Source organism: Haematobia irritans, chromosome 3, assembly GCF_050003625.1.
Source record: "Haematobia irritans isolate KBUSLIRL chromosome 3, ASM5000362v1, whole genome shotgun sequence".
Lineage (NCBI taxonomy): Eukaryota > Metazoa > Arthropoda > Insecta > Diptera > Muscidae > Haematobia > Haematobia irritans.
In genome coordinates this window covers 61057344-61079510 of record NC_134399.1, presented here as the reverse complement: position 1 = coordinate 61079510, position 22167 = coordinate 61057344, and the positions used below count along the sequence as shown (strand labels likewise).

The following is a 22167-nucleotide window of genomic DNA, read 5'->3' as shown; positions in this document are numbered from 1 at the left end:
AAATTGTTCTAGTTTATTAATTGTCCAAGAGGTTATGGGCCCAGAAGACTTCATTAAAGATACACGTTTAATTCAGATTTATAAGGATTTAAAGGAATTTTAAGTTTCAAAAGAATCACTTCAAGATCTATAGAATGATGGATGCTAAGCCAAAGATAGCGAAACTTAATAACGAAAATTATGCGGTATGGAAATTTAAATTAGAACTTTTGTTGCGCAAACAAGGATTATGGAAGCATGTGATTGAAAGAGTTCGCCCAACGCCTATTGTTGAAAACAATATTCTCAAAAATAAAGCGGAAATTGACAACTGGGAGTACAGGGACGATGAAGCCAGAGGAACAATCGGTTTATTGGTAATGGACGATCAATTGGGACATATCCGGAATCTAAACACTGCCAAGGCGACTTGGGATGCCCTAAAAATTACCACGAAAAGAATACCTTAACCAACAAAGTCTATTTAATTCGATCTATTTGCAGCTTAAAGCTCAATGAAGATGGAGACGCTATTGCTCACATCAATACAATGAACGAACTGTTTACCAAATTACGCGATGTTGGTGAAGAATCATTATCAGACAAATGGAGTGCAGCGATGTTGCTGAGTAGTTTGCCAGAAACATATGGCACACTTATAACCTCTCTAGAGTCCCGAAAGGAAGATGAAGTTACTTTTGCTTTAGTTCAACAAAGAGTAATTGCTGAATATGAACGACGAACTAGATTTTCTCATGCTACAGGTGATGTTGTTTTGAAAGTAGTGAACAAGAGCGTCGGTGAGTGTTATTTTTGTAAAAAGACGGGACATCAAAAGAAGAATTGTTATAAGTACAAAACTTGGAAGGCTAAGCATGGAAGTGGATCGAACAAAATAAATGTAGCAGAAGAGAAATTTGATAATGGAACCCACGAGGAATTTTTGTTCAAGATTGGTGAGAAAGTAAAATGGTCCTGGTTGATCGATTCAGGGGCAACGCGACATGCCGTTAGCGAAAAGAACTTTTTTTAAAAATTTGGATGAATCTTACAAGAGTTCTATAGAAGTTGCTAATGGACAATACATAGCTATAGAAGGAATTGGTTGCGGTGATATAGAAATGATTAGCACCGACGGTGTCGTAAACAAGCTAAGTTTAACAGAAGTACTTTATGTGCCAAGTTTAGTTGGAAATATAATATCTGTGAGGCAATTGACTAAAACTGGCCATAACGTCTCATTCAAGAATAACAGATGTTTTATTAATTATGGAAATTGTAACATCGGTACAGCAGATGCCAACGGCGATATGTATATGTTGCGAAAAACTGATACAGTTAAATCTATTTTGGAGCATAACTCCAACTGTATTCACACATGGCATCGAAAGTTAGGACACAGAGATCCAGGAGCCATTAGAAAAATGTTTTCAGAAAATGTGGTGGATGGCATTAACATAGTGGATTGCGGTATAAAAGAAATTTGTGATGTTTGTGTTAAGGGACAAATGACAAGGTTGCCATTTCCAAAACAATCGGTATCTACGTCATCACCACTGGATTTAATTCATACGGATGTATGTGGTCCAATGCAAACAAGTACACCATCAGGAAAGAGATATTTGGTTACATTCATAGATGATTTTTCCGGCTTCACAACCATACGTTTGATATCTCATAAATCTGAAGTTGAACCAATGTTTAAAGATTTTGTCAATTTATGTCGCACTAAGTTTGGTCGAGTTCCTAAGGTTTTACGTTCTGATAGAGGAGGTGAGTACATAAGCAAAAGTTTCAGCCAATTTCTAAAATCAGAAGGAATAGAAAATCAGTTTACGGCCCCGTACACCCCTCAACAAAATGGTAAAGCATAACGGAAAAATAGGACCCTAATTGAGATGACTAGATGTTTACTTATTGATGCGAAACTTCCAAATAAATTTTGGGGAGAAGCAGTAACAACGGCTAATAATATTCAGAACGTTGTTTTCACTAGATCAAAAACTGCTACACCCCACGAACTCTGGTATGGAAATAAACCATCAATGAAGAATATGCATGTATTTGGTTCAAAGTGTTTTGTTCATACACCATCTCATTTAAGACGCAAGATGGATCACAAAGCTAATGAAATGATTTTTCTTGGTTATGAGCAAAATTCTAAATCATTTCGCTGTTATAATCCAGAAACAAATCGCGTTGTCATAAGTCGCGACGTTTTATTTACAGATTTTATTGAAGATGCTCTTGAAAATCCTCTTGAATATAAAACGAACAACTTTTCAAGTAACAAATTATTGATTGAGGAGGAGTTAGGTCTTGATATTGCAATCAATAATTGTGAAACTAGCAATGCTGCAACCGAATAGATTCAGAAAACGAGGATGCAGTTAGTGAAAATGGAAATTGTCAAAATAATTTCTTGGAGGGGAATAATGAAAGGGAATTAGCACCTCCAGAGAAAACTAAAAGAGTGTCATCTAGAGCGACAAAAGGTGTGGCAGCAAGAAAATTCATTGATGAAATATGGACTGCTTGCGAATTTAAAGAGCCAAAATCATTTGAAGAAGCCATAACCTGTGAGGAAAAAGAACATTGGTTGATTGCTATGCAAGAAGAAATGTTAGCATTGGAGTCTAATGGAATATGGGAACTTCCAGAACTCCCTAAAGGAAGATCAGCTATAGGAAGCAAGTGGGTGTATAAGATTAAAAACAATGCAGATGGCGAGGTATGCCGTTTTAAAGCACGGTTAGTTGCACAAGGGTTCTCACAAAAATATGGTGTTGATTTCGATGAAGTTTTTGCTCCCGTAGTGAACCATACCACTTTGCGAGTTCTTCTTTCGATTGCCGGAAAAAGGAAAATGGTAGTCAATCATCTTGATGTGAAATCTGCATTTTTGAATGGCAAGTTAACGGAGACGTTGTACATGAAGCAACCACAGGGCTTTACTACAGGTAACCCTGAGCTCGTGTGTTTGTTGAAGAAGAGCATTTATGGATTAAAACAAGCTGCAAGGACTTGGAATAATGCACTTCATGAAGTTTTCCAAAAGTTAAATTTCACTCAAAGTTTAAATGATCCCTGTCTGTATGTCAGATATACTGATAATGGTATATGCTACATAGTGGTTCACGTTGATGACATCTTAATTGCATGTGATACACAAGGAAAAATTGATGAAATTCAAAACCAACTTAATGATCACTTTGAGACTAAAAACTTGGGAACTCTCAAATATTATTTGGGTATAGAAATTTTTAGGGATAAGGCTGGTAATTTTCAAATTGGCCAATCACACTATATCCACAAAACAGTTGAAGAGTTTGGATTGCTCGAAGCGAAGCCTGCAAATACTCCAATGGATTTATGTTATGGAAAAGGCGAAGAATCAAAATTACTTGAAAACAATACATTATATAGAAAGCTTATTGGACATCTACTATATATCATTGTTAATACAAGGCCAGATATTTCAGGTGCTGTCAGCATTTTAGCTCAAAAGGTCTAAAAGCCAACTAATGATGATTGGTTACAATGCAAGCGGGTATTGAGATATTTGAAAACAAATTCTAACTATAAAATTATGCTTAGCAACGAGAAAAATCAGCAAGATCTGGTTGGATATGCCGATGCCAATTGGGCCGAGGACAAATCTGAAAGAAAATCAAACAGTGGCCGAGTATTATTTTATAACGGCGGAACAATCAGTTATGCATGCCAAAAAACAGTCACTTGTAGCAAGTTCAACTTGCGAGTCTGAGTACATATCATTATCTGAAGCGGCAAAGGAAATCAAATGGATACGACAATTGCTCGAAGACATTCGCCAACCAGTTAATGGGCCAACTCAACTATTTAACGACAACCAAAGTTGTTCACCCAGAAAAAAGTGACCGCTTCTTTAAGTTAAAATGAACTCATTGTGAAGAAAGTTGAACTTCGTATAGCGCCAAAGACATTTTTATTTGTTTGAACGATGTGATTTTCGTAGAAATTAGGAATAATGCATTCCATATATTAGTTAACATTTTCCTATATTTATATACCACTATACTACAGAATGAAAAAATTTAACTAATTTGAATTCATATATGGAATGATTTTATTGAAATTTTTTCATTCATTTCGACAAATCTTACACATTTGTGATAAAACTTTTACTTCATAATTAGAACTGCTTACCTTCGTTTTTAAATACAATTTTATTTATTTATATAAGCAATTTTATCTTCAATAAAAGACATGTTTTATTAATATATTGAATATATTTATTAAGAATCAACAGCATCGAATCTCTTTGAAATATTAGTTTATTATTCCACTATTTCCAATTTCCGTGTGATATTATCAACTGTAAAACGCACTTTTTCTTCTTCTTGTACTTTTCACTTTTAATAAGTTGCTGCCTAACGATTTTGTCCTCCTTTTACAATTTCAATACCTACAAATATAAAAAATCATAAAACATTTTTGTTGCAAAAGGTTAGCATCACTGAATATTACCTGATAATTGAAGATTCCAAAATGAAGGCAAATGAAAGGGTTGTTATTCTGCTGGTGTTTTCTTTCTTTATACACTATCACGAATATTGATACATTTATTTAAAAAAACGAAAAATTTTCTCACTAATTTAAAATAACAAATATTTTATTTGTTATTTATTATATTATTTTACCATATTATTTTTTAACAATCTCTCCGTATACCAAAACAACGCGATTCCAACTAAAAAAACAACCGACGCGCAAATATATCGATTACACCCACGCGCAAACACATGGATTACGATGACAGGTATCGATTACAGGTAGACAATAGAAATTTAGGAAAATTTCCTATATTCTAACAAGTGTGTTTCCTTAAGTTTTGAAAGGATTGCATACTTCTTAGTACGAATGAACTAAAATATTTTTCTATGCCAAGTGTTGTTCGTATGTATGAAAAACTTTCTATTATAAAGGAAGTCGCAATTATCATTTTATACGAAATTTTACTAATTTTGAGGAAACTTGGTTTTAGTTCGGTTTTTGTTTATTTTTACGAATGCTTTGTTATCGGTGAATAAAATTTTCTTTCTCAGTAGTAAATTCTTATACCCAGCGAAGAAAATAGTATGAGTAAAATTCCATGCCTTATTCTAGTTAATGAACTATTCCTAACTGCTTACAGTTTAGGATTTTTTTACTGAAATGAGTAAATTTTATTATTTTTCACAAAAATTTACCTTAATGGAAATAAAATGGATAAACTATATTTATGAAAAATTTTTCCTTTAGTTTCGAAGGCACTTTTTTCTGGGTGATTGTAATATATATTATTGGCCATGTTGGTTTCATATTACGAATATGTTCAATAAAATGGCATGAAAAATGAAAGCATTATGTTTATAATGTGTGATATATGCTTGGTACTTTTGCAACCCTCGCAGGAACTGATAATCGACTCTAGGAATTGATTATGTTGATCTTTTAGTAAATACAAGATAAAAATATAAAAGCTATCAAAGCATTGTCTGCTAAGGCCACCAGCTTAGAAGTTTGATATTCCAAGACATTAGGTAGAAACTATTAATAATATTTAACATAGAGGTGAATTTGCATTTACGTTCTCAACACTGCGGCTGCCAGGGGAATTTGAAGGGTTAGTATTAGGAGAATATAATTCAATTCAGCCATTTCAATGAGAGATTTACTGCAGTTAATAGTTGAGCATGCGCCTTGACCGTATATTTATGCTAGCATTAGTTCAAAGCAGGGCTGTGGAGTCGAGCCAATTTTGCTCGACTCCGACTCCAGCATTTTTCATCAGCTCGACTCCGACTCCGGAGTCGACTCCGGGTAATATAACTAAATCTAATTTTTATACCACTAATTTGTAGTTCTATTGTGGGGGTACCGTAAGTGGATCGGTATAAAGTATCGCATTTATTTATGTGTGCAAAAAAAGGTCTTAATTGCACATTAGATGCTAATTGAACTCTATATTTCAAATGTAGGGCAATGTTTAATAAATAAAATAATGATATAAATACCCATCATAATATGAGAAGATACCAACAGTGTAGGTATTTGTGGACCAAAATTGATACTATCTCAAATCCTTTAAATTTGTTGCGAGCTATATAAAGGTTTATATTCCCATATGCATGAAGTTGAATCTGAATCGATTTAGACAAAATTGTATATACTTCTACAAAATCCATGTACTTAAAATTTAAATCTAACGGTATGGGACGTAACACAATTAAAAAAAATGCAAGGAAAGTCTAAAGTCGGGCGGACCGATTATAATATTCTAAAAAAAAAAAAAAAAAAAATTTTGAATAAATTTTTTATAGAAATAAAATTTTGACAAAATTTGCTATAGAAATAAAATTTTGACAAAATTTTCTATAAAAAACAACTTTGAAAAAAATTTCTGTCAATATTCCACATATGTATATGGCCTTAAAATAAAATAAATAATAATTTCGATTGTTCGAAATATTTCAAATAAATTGATATGGGTATTAAAATGGATCGATACAACCCATCTGCTAGTCTAACATTCTAGGAAACATAAAAAGATAGCCGTAATTGGAAGTTGATTTTCATTTACAATCATGCTGTACATTGATCGAATGAATAACGCAATGGAAACTAATTTGCGTAAAAACTTGCTTAGTTACAAAAATGTGAAGTGTTTTAAAAAATTTGGTTTAGCCGTAGTCGAGCAAAATTTTTACGACTCCGACTCCAGCAAAATCTTTAGACTCCGACTCCGGCTCCACAGCCCTGGTTCAAATACGTCTCGGTCATTTTCTTATACCAAAGTATAACTAAATATTGCTCAAAGTAAAATTAAAGGACGAACCTTTGGATCTAAAGTAGAGAAATCTTCAATAAAACCGAATATCAGTGTTCCTATTTCTTAGTACCAGCCTTTCCGTAGCATTTTTGAGCGCAGTGTCGCGTTGGGTTAACACTGGGATAGCATAGTATATCACTAATCCTACAATTGCCCGCATAAGATCTCACAACCGTTATACGAGATATAATGGGTTATACGGCCGGCATTCGCTATTTGTACCCAATGTTAGAGACGAGTTTGTGGTTCCTTGAAAGAGTTGCCTGCCTTTGATATGTCAATTGTTTCGCGTTATGTTGATAATTAGATTGTAATTTAAAAGATCTTTGTATAGATTGTAGTATGTGAATGAATAAATAAAATAATGATAATAGTTGGGTAGTTATCAATCCATTTGGATGTTTCTATGTTTAGCTCAATAACAAGGGACCCCGTTTTTTTTATAGCCGATTCCGAAATGTCACCCGTACTAAGAGGGGATAATTCAACGCGGAAAAGCTGTTTGGTGGTTGGTCGCAATTGGGATTGACTTCATGACCCTTTGTACCATTTGTTGATCCGTATCTAATGTCATTGTAGACGATGCATGTAAATTCCAAGTATGGCAACGAACTTCCGATCTACTTAAAGCTCAAGAAGACAAATCTTAAAATCAGAACTTACGTCCTATTATGTTCGGAACTCTGGGGAAACCTTATTCTCATATGAAATGAGAATATCCCTCCCCAAATATGAGAAATGTGAAGATTTTATCTATCGTGTTTGTATTAAAATTACAACGGATGCTATATACTAAAATTTTGTAATGTTTATATGCTAAAAAACTATATTCTTCGAAATATTGCTAGAAAATGTGATCCTTTGTTTCTAACAACCTTTGCACCTTCTTCACTACTCTGATACAATTTTGGAGTTATAGGATCATTAGCCTGTAATAAAAGATTTATAAACAATTGTAATAAACAAAGTATTACATCATATAAATACAAACCTCTTCCTCCAGAGAAATTCTTTCAAATAAAGGATGTTCTTCCATATGTTTAACAATCCATTTGTGCAGGTCTTCAACATCAGTCATGGTATACACTAGACCCTAAAACCCATAATCAGATTAATAAAGCTTGCTAAAATGTTTTATGTGCACATACTATCTACATACCCCCTTTCTAAGAACATATGCATATTCCGAAAGTAATGCCTGATTAATAATACGCCACTTGTGTTTCGCCCGTTTAAAATGCGGGTCGGGATATAAAAAGAACATTTTGTCCAGTTGGTGTTTTACAAAATAATTGGGCAGGTATTTCATAGCATTGGTTCGTATACAGGCTATATTATTGTATTTTCCGGGATTTAAAGATCGCAAAGCTTGTATTCTATCCATAACATAGTCCGATACTTTAACACGTATTTCCATGCCAATGGAAATTCGATCGGGAAACATTTCCCCCAATGTAACTAGAAATCCACCATAGCCGCAACCAATATCTGCGAATTCTACAAATTTTTTGGGATTGTATGTTGGAAAATCGGGGTACAACAAGCTCCAATCCACATGACTCGGATGTGCAGGGCTGAAATTCCATAGCGGGAACATTAAAATAACATGGTCCTTGGTATTTTATGATAGTTATACTCACTAATCGAAACAGTGATCAGCAATAGGATTTGAATGAGCTCTTTGTCGATAATATCTTTTTTGAGGCAGAGACAGTGTTGTTGTTTCATCTTCCTTGCTAGGTGCCATTTCTATGAAATCACTTTAGCCCCGAGAAGTCCACGTTCTGCTCCAAAACTATTTTGATTGGAACGCCACATTATTTGGTTGAAGGTTGTTGCAGATGAACACAACTCTGTGGATGTGATTTATAAAGGTGCTAATGGAAGCGGTAAAAATTAGCATAGGTTTTTATAACATGTTCACAATTATTACATTTAAAATAAACTTGAGTAAAAAAATTAATCGGCACTCTTCAAATTAAAATTAATTTAATTTATTTTTTTAACTTATGTTAAGTTTATTTATTTATTTTGTAACTGCCATTTTCGTGTAGCTCCGTTATGAGCTTTACAGATTATCAGTTATTCCGGATACCAGTGCTCGTGTCGAACAGATTCCATATATTGTGCACATTATAAGTTAAGTCCGAGAATCGATTATGCCTTCGGACTTAACTTATATGTGCACAATATATGGGATATGTTCGACACGAGCACTGTCGTCCGGAATAACTGATATTCTGTAATGCGCCTTACAGACTATCAGTTATTCCGGACGACAGTGCTCGTGTCGAACATATCCCATATATTGTGCACATTATAAGTTAAGTCCGAAGGCATAATCGATACTGCTGCATGTTTATGGGATCGATAACACATTTACCGATTATTTAGTCATCGCCGACAAGTCGTATCGATCCGACACATTGTAAGATTCTTTACAAACACCGACATTCCGTCCGGAATAACTGATAGTCTGTAAAGCGCATAAAGCGCACAAGGCTTTAACTGCTAATTAAAAACTTATAGTCTGTAAGGCGCATAAGTGCAGACTCACCCCAACAAACACAGGGATGAGCATTTTTCATAGGTAAGGCCATATCAATTTCATAATGAATCCCATCTTCAACATTAAATCAAATGGCCTTGCAAATTGCTTCCTTTCAACAAATATTCCAATAGGTTTGAAGCATTAAAATGATATTTAGTTTGAAAAGTTGTTGCAAATATGTTGAGAAAATATTGCTAATGTGTTGAACTCTACTGTTGAGGGTAATGTCTGTTTTTTTGTTGAGAATGCGATTTTCTCAACAATTTCTCAAATTGAATTCTAATCTAATTCTTTGAAAAAATGTTTGAATGCTTATTGAATATAAACTTTTCTCCAATGCTTGTGTTTATTGGGACTTCATCGGGATTTACAGATTATCAGTTATTCCGGACGACAGTGCTCGTGTCGAACAAATCACATATATTGTGCATATAATAAGTTAAGTCCGAAGGCATAATCGATACGGCTGCATGTATATGGGATCGATAACACATTTACCGATTATTGAGTCATCGCCGACAAGTCGTATCGATCCGACACATTGTAAGATTCTTTACAAACACCGACATTCCGTCCGGAATAACTGATAGTCTGTAAAACGCATTAGGCTTTAACTGCTAGTTAAAAACTTATAATCTGTAAGGCGCATAAGAGCAGACTCACTTCATCGGGCTGCCAGGTGGCAGTCCTAACCTAAAGTTGTACATGGAAGTATATAAAAGAGATTTTTTTGGAATGTTCCATGAGAAAAACGACATTTCCCCAGATTTCGCTTGAGATATCAAGCGAAATCTGTTTTGAGGAGTTAGCGGGCATAATGTGAATGTCAGTGTTGCCAATTTGGTGCTTTTAGCACCAAATTTAGTGCCTTTTGATTTCTAAAAAGCACCAAATTGCCTATTTGGTGCCTTTTCAAAAAAAGCACCAACTTGGTGCTTTCTGGCATTTTCATTTAGTGCTTTTGGTGCTTTTTTTATTTTGGACAGTATTAAGTTTAATTGATACAACAATTTTGATTAGACTTTCAAGAGCCGAAGAAACTCAAATTTATAATTTGATTGTTATGAAGTTGGTATTGATTATTTTGTAATTAATATTGTTATTTAGGATTTATGTAGGAAGGCGAGCGATAAGTGTCGAATTTTTGAATTTGGTAAAGATGTCATTAAAAACGTTTGTATTAAATTCACAAAAGCACGCACAACTGAAATAACCCAATAAACACAGGATGAGCGTTTTTCAAATGCAACAACTTTTCAGTTTGAAAGTAAATATAATTTTCAACATAAATTCTACTTGACTTGAAATAGCTCATCTTCAATACATCTTCAAATTGTTTGCGAATTACTTCCAATTTGCCAAAATGTTGACGAAATCTTTGAAAAGATGTTGAAGATAATATGAGAAAACTTTGACAAAACACTACCCTAAAATGCAACGAAAAAACCATGTGGTTTTCAATACTTATTTGTGCAACGAAGTTCGTGGTCAATTGCAAGAAATTAAAAAAATGGAAAATTTTAGACAAATAACCAAATAGTTTATAAAAATAGGTAAGTGAAAATAAAAAATGAAATAAAACTTTAAGGAAATCACTAAATGTATATCTCTTTGCAGAAAACTAAAATTATGGATTCTACGTTCTTGAAAACATTAAAAAGCTGACCGATGAAAAAATGGTGGACAATTAACTGGAACTGCTTCAAATAGTTTATAATAATTGGTACGTCAATATGAAAAATTAAATCAACACTTTAGAGAAGTCACTAAATTTAAATCTCTTTGCAGAAAACTAAGATCTTTGGATGCTACATTCTTGCAAACATTAAGAAGCTGACCAATGAAAAATGAGGGGCTTATCGACAAGATAAAGTTTCCAGAAACATTACAAGTGCAACCAATTAAAATTGTTAAAAACAACAAATTGTTGAAATCAACAACTTCTGGATGAAAATGTGCATCACATCGTCAGTTTAATTCATATGCTATTAACAGTTTAAAATTGATATTTTGTGAATTCCTTCTGCTGGAAATCAATTCTAACACGCGGCCCAGTACGTTCCTAATTTCAAATTGCCCGCATGTTAATAAATTTTAATGCTGTTTTTATCAATGCAAAAGTGTTTACTAATGATGTTTAAGATATTTAAAGTTTTGTTGTTTGTTTGTTTTTTGTTCTTATTTGTTGATATGTTTAATAAGATTATTATTTATCAATTGGTATTGTAGTGTATTATTATATATTTTATTTTGATGAAAATGAATTATACAAAATTCATAGAATTTTGGCTTTGACTTTCAATTTGAAGTGGGGATATCATTCATACAAATTTAGGTTGAAAAGTATTTGCAACGATGTTAATTTTGAAATTGACTCGCATCGAAAATTGTTTGACAAATTATTGAGTAGCGATGCATTTCAAATTGAGGATAACACTTGAGATATTATTGCTAATGTATTGAATTTCACTGTTGAGGGTAATGTCTGTTTTTTGTTGAGAACGCGATTTTCTCAACAATTTTTCAACTTGAATATTACCCTAATCCTTTGAAAAAATGTTTGAAAAATTGTTGAAATTTAGCATTTTTCAAACGTTTGTGTTTATTGGGAAGCAATAGACTCCTTCCATATATTAAGATTTTGAAAGTTGAAAAACATCTCTGATCAAAATGAATTGGACGAAAGCATTAAAACTGATCAAAGTATATACTTGAATAGCGGTTCATAATGGTGAGTACTAAGTTCGAGTATTGCCGCTAAAGTCAGTAAAAACGGCATAAAATTATGCATATTTGCTGCAAATTTTATTATAACTTGATGAGAAATAGCCAAAACAAATTGTGACAAAGTATAAGTGTATACCTTAAGATGAATTATGAAAGAAAAGTAATTGTGAAAAAATGACTATTTGAGCAACTAAACTCGATCTTAATACTCACCTTAACTTCTTAAAATTCAATTCACAAAAGTTCTATAATACATCTTCGGAAGTTTTTTTTTTTTTTTTTTTTTTTTAGTAGTAGAGCATATACTTTTCGATTTTGTGGTGGAACGTGGTATGTTAGAATTTATAATATATTTTTGGTGCTTTTTGGCCTTGGTGAGTTGGCAACACTGGTGAATGTAGTACCATTCGTACGCCGTTCACATTATATTACATTCAATTGCTATGGTTATGTATAACGCGCTTATGAGTTTACCATGCCGTCGTTTGTCAAGTGTTGGTAGTTCTGGCGTCTCCGAAAAACGTGTCAACGCCGTCAACAAAATTACCTGACTCCTGAGTCCGTTCGTGAAATTTCGTTTTCGTGTGCTTTTCGTGAAAAAATTCGTATTCGTCTCGTTCAAGAAGAAAAATATATAAATTTTTACATTAAAAATCAATGTAAAATTCCAAGAGTTACTTAAAAATGTAATAGATCGATTTGTCTATGAGAAAAGTATGAAGTAAGAAGAAAGTACAGTGTTACACACCATTTGTGCATGCGAACAAATTCAAGGAAAACATTTTCTTCGTGATGCCGCAGCAGTAGTTATGTACATATACTTGTAAGCGTGTGTGTGTTGTGTTAAGAAGGGAAACGAGGAGAAACGAATAATGAAGAACATAATAATCAAACGACATTATTAACAAAAACGAAGAAGAGGAAGAAACACAAAGTGGCAGCAGTAACAGAAAAAGAGGCAATACAAGTAATACGGTGTTGTTGTGTGGTAGTGCACTTGAACATTTCATTGAATTTCTTTCTATTACATTAATTAAAAACTATCGAACAACTCACTAATCGAAACAAATAATCGCTCCTTGTGGCTGATACTGCAAAATCGGTGCAACAACAACAAAAGCAATTGTATCAAACCTTTACAGAGAGAGTGAGACAAGAAACCGGTAATTTGTGAGAGCGTCGTCGGCAAAATAAAACAAGAAGGAAAGGACAGTGATCCAAATTAGAAAGAGTTTGAATTGACAGCATTTTCCCCAAAAAGTATGACCTTTGATTCCTAATTTTTAATCGTCAAGCAAGATAAAAAGAGGACGCGCAAAAGAGGAAAATAGAACAACAAAAATGTAAGTGTACCCTGTTGTTTTTAGAAGTGATTGAGATGATTACACTACTCAACAACAATGGTCGAAAAAAAAATGCGCGCGACCACTTTAGCCACATTGACGCAGACCAAAATGGGACGCGTTGCTTGTTTGTGCTTCTTCTCCAAACCTCCACATTTGTTCATCTGGCTTCAATTTTTCGGTATTTCATTGTGTTGGGGCGTGTGAGTGTGTGTTTGCACGAGCAGTGTGATCCACATTGACGCGCTCTGCTTTTTTGGGGGATTGACTCGCTTCCGCGTATTGGTTGGCGTTTGCAGTGTATTTGTGTTGTATTTTTGCAATGGAGAGTTTGATTTTATGTGTGCATGTTCTTCTTTGGATCCAGTGGCGACAAATAAGGAATCTACGGCCTTCTCAATTGCCAATTGGATATGATGGATATATTGTCAGTCACTTTAACATTTGAAGCTTTATTTAAGAATCTATGGTGATTAGATGCATAGCAAACATTTTCAACTAGTGAAGATTAAAAGAAAGCTTCTACCTTTGAATGCCAGCATGGGGAGCATGTTCACCATGCATGAAAAATGGTCATGGGTTCAATCCCGCTTTCAATACCTCAGTTCTCTTAGTAATGTTGGTGACATTTCTGGTAGTTTCAGAGATTCTGTCAATTTTGATTTTTTTTCACCAGTTGGTTATCGTTTTCAATCTTTTTATTTTATAAAGTTTACAACAAAACACGTCAATTGTGCAGTCCCACTCTTGACGCATGGTGCTATCCAGGGCTGTGGAGTCGGAGTCTGAAGATTTTGCTGGAGTCTGATCCAGAGTCGTAGAAATTTTGCTCGACTCCGGCGAAACAAAATTTGAAAAATACATCCTATCTTTGTAATTAAAGAAATTTTTCGACAAATTAGATTCCATTAGTGTTTTTAATCGAACAACGAAAAACGAATTACTGGATTTCAGGTCATTGAAAGTGTATTTATATGGGTTAAATTTCACGGTGATATACAAAAGTAGGTTTTACTAGAATATGGGCTGAATTGATCAACTGTATCGTAAATTTTTAACATATTAAAATATCGTTTTTTGACCTTATATGTACTCTTGAAAAAGGTACAATTTAAAGGCAATATAGCAGTAGAACCTAACGTTCTGAATTTTTGGCAGGGATCGTCGAGTCGAGTTCGAAAATGGGTCATACCGGACAATTTTGTATCATAGCACCTACATATAAACCCATCTTCTGATTTGTTTTAAGAAATTTTTCCCTCTAACTTTTTCTAAATTTTTGATAAGATTTCTCAGAAATTTTGAATTTAGAATTATTTGATATCCATAAATAAATGCGGAAATTTCCCGTCGGTCCAGATTTTGTGTTTTATTTATTTATTGATTTTTGTGTATTTTTTCTTTTTTATATAGATTTATTTTTTTTTTAATAAAATGCCTATATAGATTAATACCAGGATTTTATTTCTTAAACTTCTGGAAGCCTAATTATTTTTTGAATATTTTTTGCTTTTATAAATATATATTCTAGAGATTGTTGTTATATACCCATATTTTTATGTGGTCAAAATGTGGGTATTTTAATTTATTGGCCTGACATTAAAATGTAGAGTTATTTACATCCCTAAAATGCTGAGAGTCGTATCAAAATTTAAAACTAGAGTTCTTTTGGACATATAAACACATATGGCAAAATAGAATACTTATATCGGTCTAGTTTTGGAACACTACACCTTAAAATTACAATTGGAATACTATTAAAATGAGATTTAGGTACACCACCTGGAGTCGACTCCGGAGTCGGAGTCGAGGCTAACAAGAAATGCTGCAGTCGGGGCCGTAGTCGAACAAAATTGACTCGAGTCCAAAGCCCTGGTGCTAACTTATTTTATTTATTTTTTATTTATTAAGAAATAACTTTTTTGATAGCACTTATAACCGTTACGGTCCCTGGTAAGAAATGTTTATATTTATGAGATCAGACAAAAACAGTAAAGTTGTCTATGCAGTGGAGCAATTTTGCAGTTGTACTTTTGATCCATGTGCGTTATTTGTCTGCTAGTGTAAAGAGTTTACATATAACGAGGACATTCCCAATGTAAGAAAATCATAAACAAGACAAAAATCATATCAATAACAATTTTGCCATCAGTTGCCGTTCCAGCCAATGAACACTGAACGGGAATAGATGGGTACTATGTTCGGTTTACGCGCCGAAAACAAGCTTATTTCCACGGTTACTTTTTGGTTTTAATTAATTTTTTAAGACAAAATTTTGCCCAATCAAAAATTTTCCATCTATGATGATTAGACAAAATTTGATTAAAAGTAGTAAAATATCTGATTACTTTTGGGTAATAATGGAAACAAGTTTGTAATTTGTATATAAGAATTTTGTTTCTTGAAGTTAAAGGTTTTGTTGAAAAAAAAACATGTTACTTATATTTAGAAGTGTTAAATTTTTTAGATAAGCCAGAATGTTTTGTCTTAATAAAATCTTAATTGATTAGCACAGGCCTCTTGCATTACACCACTTTGCTATATTCGGCTTTATCATCTTCAAATGCCGCGCCATATCATAGGCCATCTAGTATAATTGTACACTGCATACAAACATTGGTGTGAACGAGTGTGTGTCCGATGGGCTTTTGTTTTATTTTACTTAAAACTAAATTCACTTTTGGCCCAAATGATTTATTGTTATGTTTTCTACGCTATGTTGCGCGCATATTTTTTTAAGATTTCAATGTGAATACATTCGAAAATATTCCCAATATCTCCATCAATGTGAACACAATTGTATATGTCTGGATAGACAGATATTCGGCTGTGATGGTGTCCATTTAGAATCTAAAATGAATGATGGACGAGATGGAAGGAAATTTCCGCTAAATATCGGATTAGTAAAATATTCTACATATAAATGCAGGTCCATAGAATTATTTTTTGATAAAATTTTTATTGATAAAAAAATAAATATTTATATAAAATTAATGTTCTTAATATTGAGATTAATATGAATAAAATTTACCGACGTGTTTATATAGAAGATAAACTTATTTCTAAATTTATATGTGAAAAGTAATACAATTCATCATCCAAGTTATTCCCTATACCTAACCTAGTCGTCACTTTCATTTTGGATGTTTACTTAGCAACCAGAAATCCAGCTGTTATGTATTGAAATTGAATATAACACGCGTTGAATAAGGATATTACTAATATTGAGTATTTATTGAATTATAGATACAATGGAATGGTGTTACACAATTGAAGTATTAGTTGCGAATGAATATATTCCATGATAAAAGATTATATTATAGTGAGAGATAGTCTTGTGTCGTTCCGGAACGAACTAGTTCCAATGAACGGTTCACTAAAAGGAACGATTGTCACTAGTTCCATCTCTTTCATCCTCATCGTTCCTTTTGTCATTTAGTTTTATGTTCAACTTACGCTCCATAGTTCCGCGGATCGCAATTTGATTTTTTGACTTTTGTTTGAGCTATATGAAAATTTATTCATTTTGGCGCGTATGTATATTAAATCATTGATTAGTATGCTGCTATTCAAAAGAATCATTAGTACCATTTCAGGCTCTTCACAATACACAAAAAAAAATCTTAATTTCTTGCAATGACTTTAGTTACTTCTTTAAATTTTCCATTCATTATTTTTTCTTCCTATATTTCAATAAACTATTTTGAGTAATTTTACTCAATTTTTAATATTTTTGTGTATCTTTCATTTGACCACGAATTTCGTTGCACAAAGTAAACAATGTCATCTCTGTCTTTAGTAGATGACAGTGATGACAAATATAAAAAGCTGGAACGAAAAGGAACGATGGAACGATTTGAAGGAACTAGTTCCTTTGTACAAAAGGAACGACGAGTCCGAATCACTATGGTGAACGATTTTGCCCAAGACTAGTGAGAGACTCAAAAGTAGCGAGTGCAATTAAGGGTTATGTTAATAACAGATTCAAGATACAATTACATAGAATAAAAGGATTGCCATTTAAATAAAATATGAGACACTATAGTCTCCCAGGCTAAAAACGGACGTGGTCTGTTAAATATCCTGGCGGTCGTCTTCTTCGGCTAGATCTTCTCAATGGTGTGGACGAATCTGATGTGGGTGACTGCCGAGTTGTTGCTGATTCAAAAGGTGGAGCAATAGATGAGTTTGTAACTCGTTGCTCGATTCGGATTTCATCATAAGTTGGTTTTGGTCTCGGTGGCAATTCAAACGTTACTTTCTTTTCTGGTTTTTCAATGTTACTCTTGTACAGCTGGTTAATGTGTCGCTTGAGCTCATAACCATTATCGAGCTTGACTTGATAATGCATATTTCCAAACTTTGCTTTGACTGTTCCAAATTTCCAAGTTTGATTGTTCCCGCCATACCAACGCACTTGTACTCTATCTCCCAGGCTTAATTTTCGGACTTTAAGAGTTAAAGCTGTAGATGATGCTTCCTTCCAGGGGCGTATTGCATCCAGTTTAATTCTTAACTCACGACCAAGATATAATTTTGATGGACTATTACCGTCTGCTAATGGTGTTGATCTATATCGAAAAACAATTTCTTGAATTTTTTCATTAATTGATATTTTATCGTTTTCCATGGCTTTAAGTTTATATTTTAATGTTTGAATGTACCTTTCGGCTAAGCCATTCGTGGCCGGGTGCCCTGGCGCAATAAATTTCTGAATAATGCCATTTTGAGTACAATACTCATGAAACATTTTACTTTGAAAAATAGTAGCATTGTCCGAGACAATAATTTGAGGAAAACCGTGAGTATAAAATATATTTTGTAATATAGTTATTGTTTTTTCAGTAGTTGGTGCTTCTTTAATGACTCTTACTTCAGGCCATTTCGATTTTGCATCGACCAATACGAAAAAATAATGATTTTGAAATGGGCCGGCATAATCTATATGTACTCTTTCAAAATTCTCACCTGGTTCTTCCCATTGATGTGTTACTTTCGTTGGATTTTTCTGCACCATGGCACATTCGGGACAAGATTTTACCACATTTTCGGTGTCGGAATCTATTCCTTTCCAAAAACAAAATCTTCTTGCCAGTTGCTTCATTTTGACAATTCCAACATGTGTGTGATGCAATTCCTTAAGAATGCTTGAACGTAAAGTAGCTGGAATGATGACTCGCTCACCACGGAAAATAACGCCATCTTGAATTGAATACGAGGAATCAAAATTGTTACCATCCATGATATCCTTTTTGAGTTTAGCCAATTCTGGATCTCGATCTGTTTCAAAACTAATGGTAACTGCTGTAATTGATGATGTTGATATTTGATTGATTATTTGCTCTTGAATGATCTTGACTTCTTCATCCAGAAAATGGGCGAAATGATTATTGCCTTGAATTGGGGCCCGAGATAAACAGTCGGCATTGACGTTAAATTCGCCTTTGCGATGTTCAATTTTATAATTGAAATTTTGTAAAAAGGATGCATATCTGAGTAACCTTGCTGATGTCATCGCTGGTGTTTTCGAGGTTTGATGGAAAATTCTGGAAAGCGGTCGATTATCGGTTATGAGGGTGAATTCTCTTCCATGTAAATATGTGTAAAATTTGTCAACTGCAAAAATTATGGCCAAAGCCTCACGGTCAAGTTGACTATAATTTTGTTCGGCCTTCGTTAAAGCCCTTGAAATGAATGATACGGGGCGCTCTACTCCGTTAATAATATGAGATAAAACAGCTGCTATTCCTGTTGGACTGGCGTCGCAAGCAAGTGTAACTGGCAATGTTTCGTTGTATGGGGTCAACACCCTATCAGCAACAATTTCTTTTTTTAGTTTGTGAAATGCTTCTTCACATTGTTTGTTCCAAACGAATTTTCGACCCTCCTCCAGGAGTTGTCGAAGAGGGAACGTTATTGTTGAAACATGTGGAATGAATTTTGCATAATACGTGATCATTCCAAGGAATCGTCGCAAATCATTAAGATTTTGAGGTGTTGGCAGATTCACTATCGCTTCGATTTTGCTTGGACACTTTGCAATTGTGTTGTAGCTAACTACGTAGCCCAAATATTTTAATTGAGTTTTGAAATACTCACATTTGTTTTTGTTAATATGAAGTTGGTTAAGTTTTAACCTCTCCAGGCATTTAATGAGACGATCTTCACACTCGGGAATTGTTGTACCATGAATAATAATATCGTCGAAATACGAAATAGTTCCATCTAACCCTTGTAAAATTTGATCCAAAATTCGATTAAATTCACTTGGGGCAGTTTTTATACCAAAAGAGAGCCTGTTCATTTTATAAACACCTCGATGAGTTGAAATAGCTTGGATGTTTTTGCTCTGCTCCGGCTTTGACTGCGATGCCTGCTTCTCCCTCTTCGCCTGCTGTTTTGCTTTTGAATTTTGTTGATCTCCACTGCAGCTGATGTTGATGACCCATATGAAATTGCCTTGCTGTCAACTTTTGCGGCCTCTAACGTCGTTGCTTTTTCAACTATTTGCTTGAATGATGCATTAGGAGTTTGCAAAAGTTGTTCACGTATATGCCCGTCTCGTATACCTCTAATAAATTGGGCTCGAAGAAAAATTTCTGAAACGGATTTTTGGCACACACATAAAAACTCGCAACCAGCTGACCGTTGTTGAAGTACAGAAACAAATTCTGATATAGATTGATTCTCGTTTTGCAGTTCACTTAGAAATTTGTGTTGTTCCACAAGGATGTTCTTCTTCGGGCAGAAGTGTGTTTCTAGTAACATGATTATTTCTTCATACTGTAACTCACTGATATTTTTAGGTGCAGCTATGTTGGAAAGAATTGAATATGTTGGTGCTCCAATGTACTGTAACAAAAGTTTTGCACAAGTACTTTTGTCACTAAAAACATTTTTAAGCTGAAAGTGAAGTTCCAACCGCTCCTTATAGGTTTTGAAACTTTCTGTTTTTGGGTCGAAAACATCGAAATTTGTTATGATGTTAACGCTTGTGGTTGTGGCGGTTGCCGGTGTTGAAGCTATTGCTTGTTGATTTTTCATGGCTGTCGCCATAGTGTTGATAGCTTCCAACAATGCCGCTAATTGATTGGAATCCATTTTAGGTTATGGCAGTTGAATCCAGAAATTAATTAATTACAGGAAAAATCTTATTCACAATTTGATGAAATTGAGCTTTATCCTCGTCGCCAATTCTTTGTTATGTATTGAAATTGAATATAACACGCGTTGAATAAGGATATTACTAATATTGAGTATTTATTGAATTATAGATACAATGGAATGGTGTTACACAATTGAAGTATTAGTTGCGAATGAATATATTCCATGATAAAAGATTATATTATAGTGAGAGACTCAAAAGTAGCGAGTGCAATTAAGGGTTATGTTAATAACAGATTCAAGATACAATTACATAGAATAAAAGGATTGCCATTTAAATAAAATATGAGACACTATACCAGCCAAATAAAAATAATGGCCCATAAATGTCAACTAATAGCTTAAGTGTTTCAAGCTATGGGTGAACTCATTCGTACTGAATATATGCCCATATGTTGGAGCAGCTCGTTTAGAGTGCAATGAAATACATTTGTATTTGACTTTAGGTGACTACGAGTGTCTAGAAATGGTTACAGAAAAAATGCTATAGAAATAATAAAATTTTCTTAAATATTGGCATATAGATTAGTTCTATAAAAATGCCATTAAAAAATACGGGGCTAAATATAAAATTCACCATATTTCCAATAATATATGTATGTACTAAATAAGAAATCCTGTTTTTGTATGTAACATGGCTTAAAACTTCTGCTGCATTAGAAGAAAAAATTTGAAATTAGACAGAAAAATGTACCACGAGAAAACGATCATAAAAAATGCGCTTTTTTGGTAGATGGGAATTAAAATTTATAAAAAAGTATCTCAAAAAATTAACATATATTGTAAAAAGACATCAATGTAAAGCCTTGCAAGTTCCAATATATAGTCGGTCTTATACAAAAGTAGCATTCAACTATTTGAATTTCCAAATAGTTGTTTATATGGGGGGATGATTTACTCGCCAACAAACTGTCTACGCCAAACTTCGCATAACAATAGAAATACTAAGATAGTCTTATATGGCCGAAAACCATTTTACATCCTGCCAGCGTGAGCATATTTAAGGAATGAGTCCAAGTTTTCTTCAGTCTGAATAGTCTAAGTGAAACTAGTTTGAAACTAAATCGGGCTTGCACTTTAACCTAACCAGCCTGGAGCCAATCCAGGTAATTAGGAATAAAATACATATATTGTTGTTAGTTGTGGGTTGTAATTTATTACAATTTTAACAAATATTTCGACAGAAACATTCCTCGCGGTCAATGTTCTTCTTTTTTTCTTTTTTTGTTTATGCTTGAGAGTTTACCTTCGCTTATAATCTTAGGGCGTTTTCGTTTCGCAAAAAATATGTTGCCTTGGTGTTACACTACTTTTTCCCTCATTGTGTTTTCGCCCAAATGATAGTGTCATTCCAAAGGTATTATTAATTCATAACATTTCGAGGGGTACAGGAACCAAAATTTATGACAGTGTCCTTCATATGTGGCAATCAATTTCGAGAATGTTGCGCCTTTTTTCCCAATCGAAATCGCCATTAGTCTCTTAGTTATTGCATATAAAAATTTCCAAAATCTTACTTAACATCAGCAGTGATAAAGATTAGTAATTAA

General features: G+C 33.6%; 2 protein-coding genes and 2 long non-coding RNA genes across 4 annotated transcripts in view; 2 read left to right on the top strand and 2 right to left on the bottom strand.

Annotated features, from left to right (window-relative positions):
* Positions 1–4281: 4281 nt before the first annotated feature.
* On the bottom strand, positions 4282–4637 carry LOC142230219 (uncharacterized). The gene is made up of 2 exons (XR_012720607.1): positions 4489–4637; positions 4282–4426 (listed from the first exon to the last, which is right to left on the bottom strand). It is a non-coding gene; the product is annotated as an uncharacterized LOC142230219 (long non-coding RNA).
* A 2942-nt stretch (positions 4638–7579) lies between these two features.
* Positions 7580–8655, bottom strand: LOC142230137 (tRNA (guanine-N(7)-)-methyltransferase). The gene is made up of 4 exons (XM_075300768.1): positions 8473–8655; positions 7992–8406; positions 7824–7925; positions 7580–7761 (listed from the first exon to the last, which is right to left on the bottom strand). Exons 1-4 carry the CDS (start codon positions 8577–8579, stop codon positions 7657–7659), a joined length of 729 nt encoding a protein of 242 aa, XP_075156883.1. The 5' UTR covers positions 8580–8655; the 3' UTR covers positions 7580–7656.
* Positions 8656–10667: 2012 nt separating this feature from the next.
* LOC142228364 (uncharacterized) lies at positions 10668–11281 on the top strand. The gene is made up of 3 exons (XR_012720146.1): positions 10668–10936; positions 11001–11106; positions 11172–11281. It is a non-coding gene; the product is annotated as an uncharacterized LOC142228364 (long non-coding RNA).
* Positions 11282–12684: 1403 nt separating this feature from the next.
* The window catches only part of LOC142230468 (uncharacterized), a 33850-nt gene continuing 24367 nt past the window's right edge, over positions 12685–22167 (top strand). The window contains exon 1 of the mRNA XM_075301105.1: positions 12685–13453. The gene's annotated coding sequence lies outside the window, so the exon portion shown is untranslated. The remainder of the gene's footprint in view (positions 13454–22167) is intronic.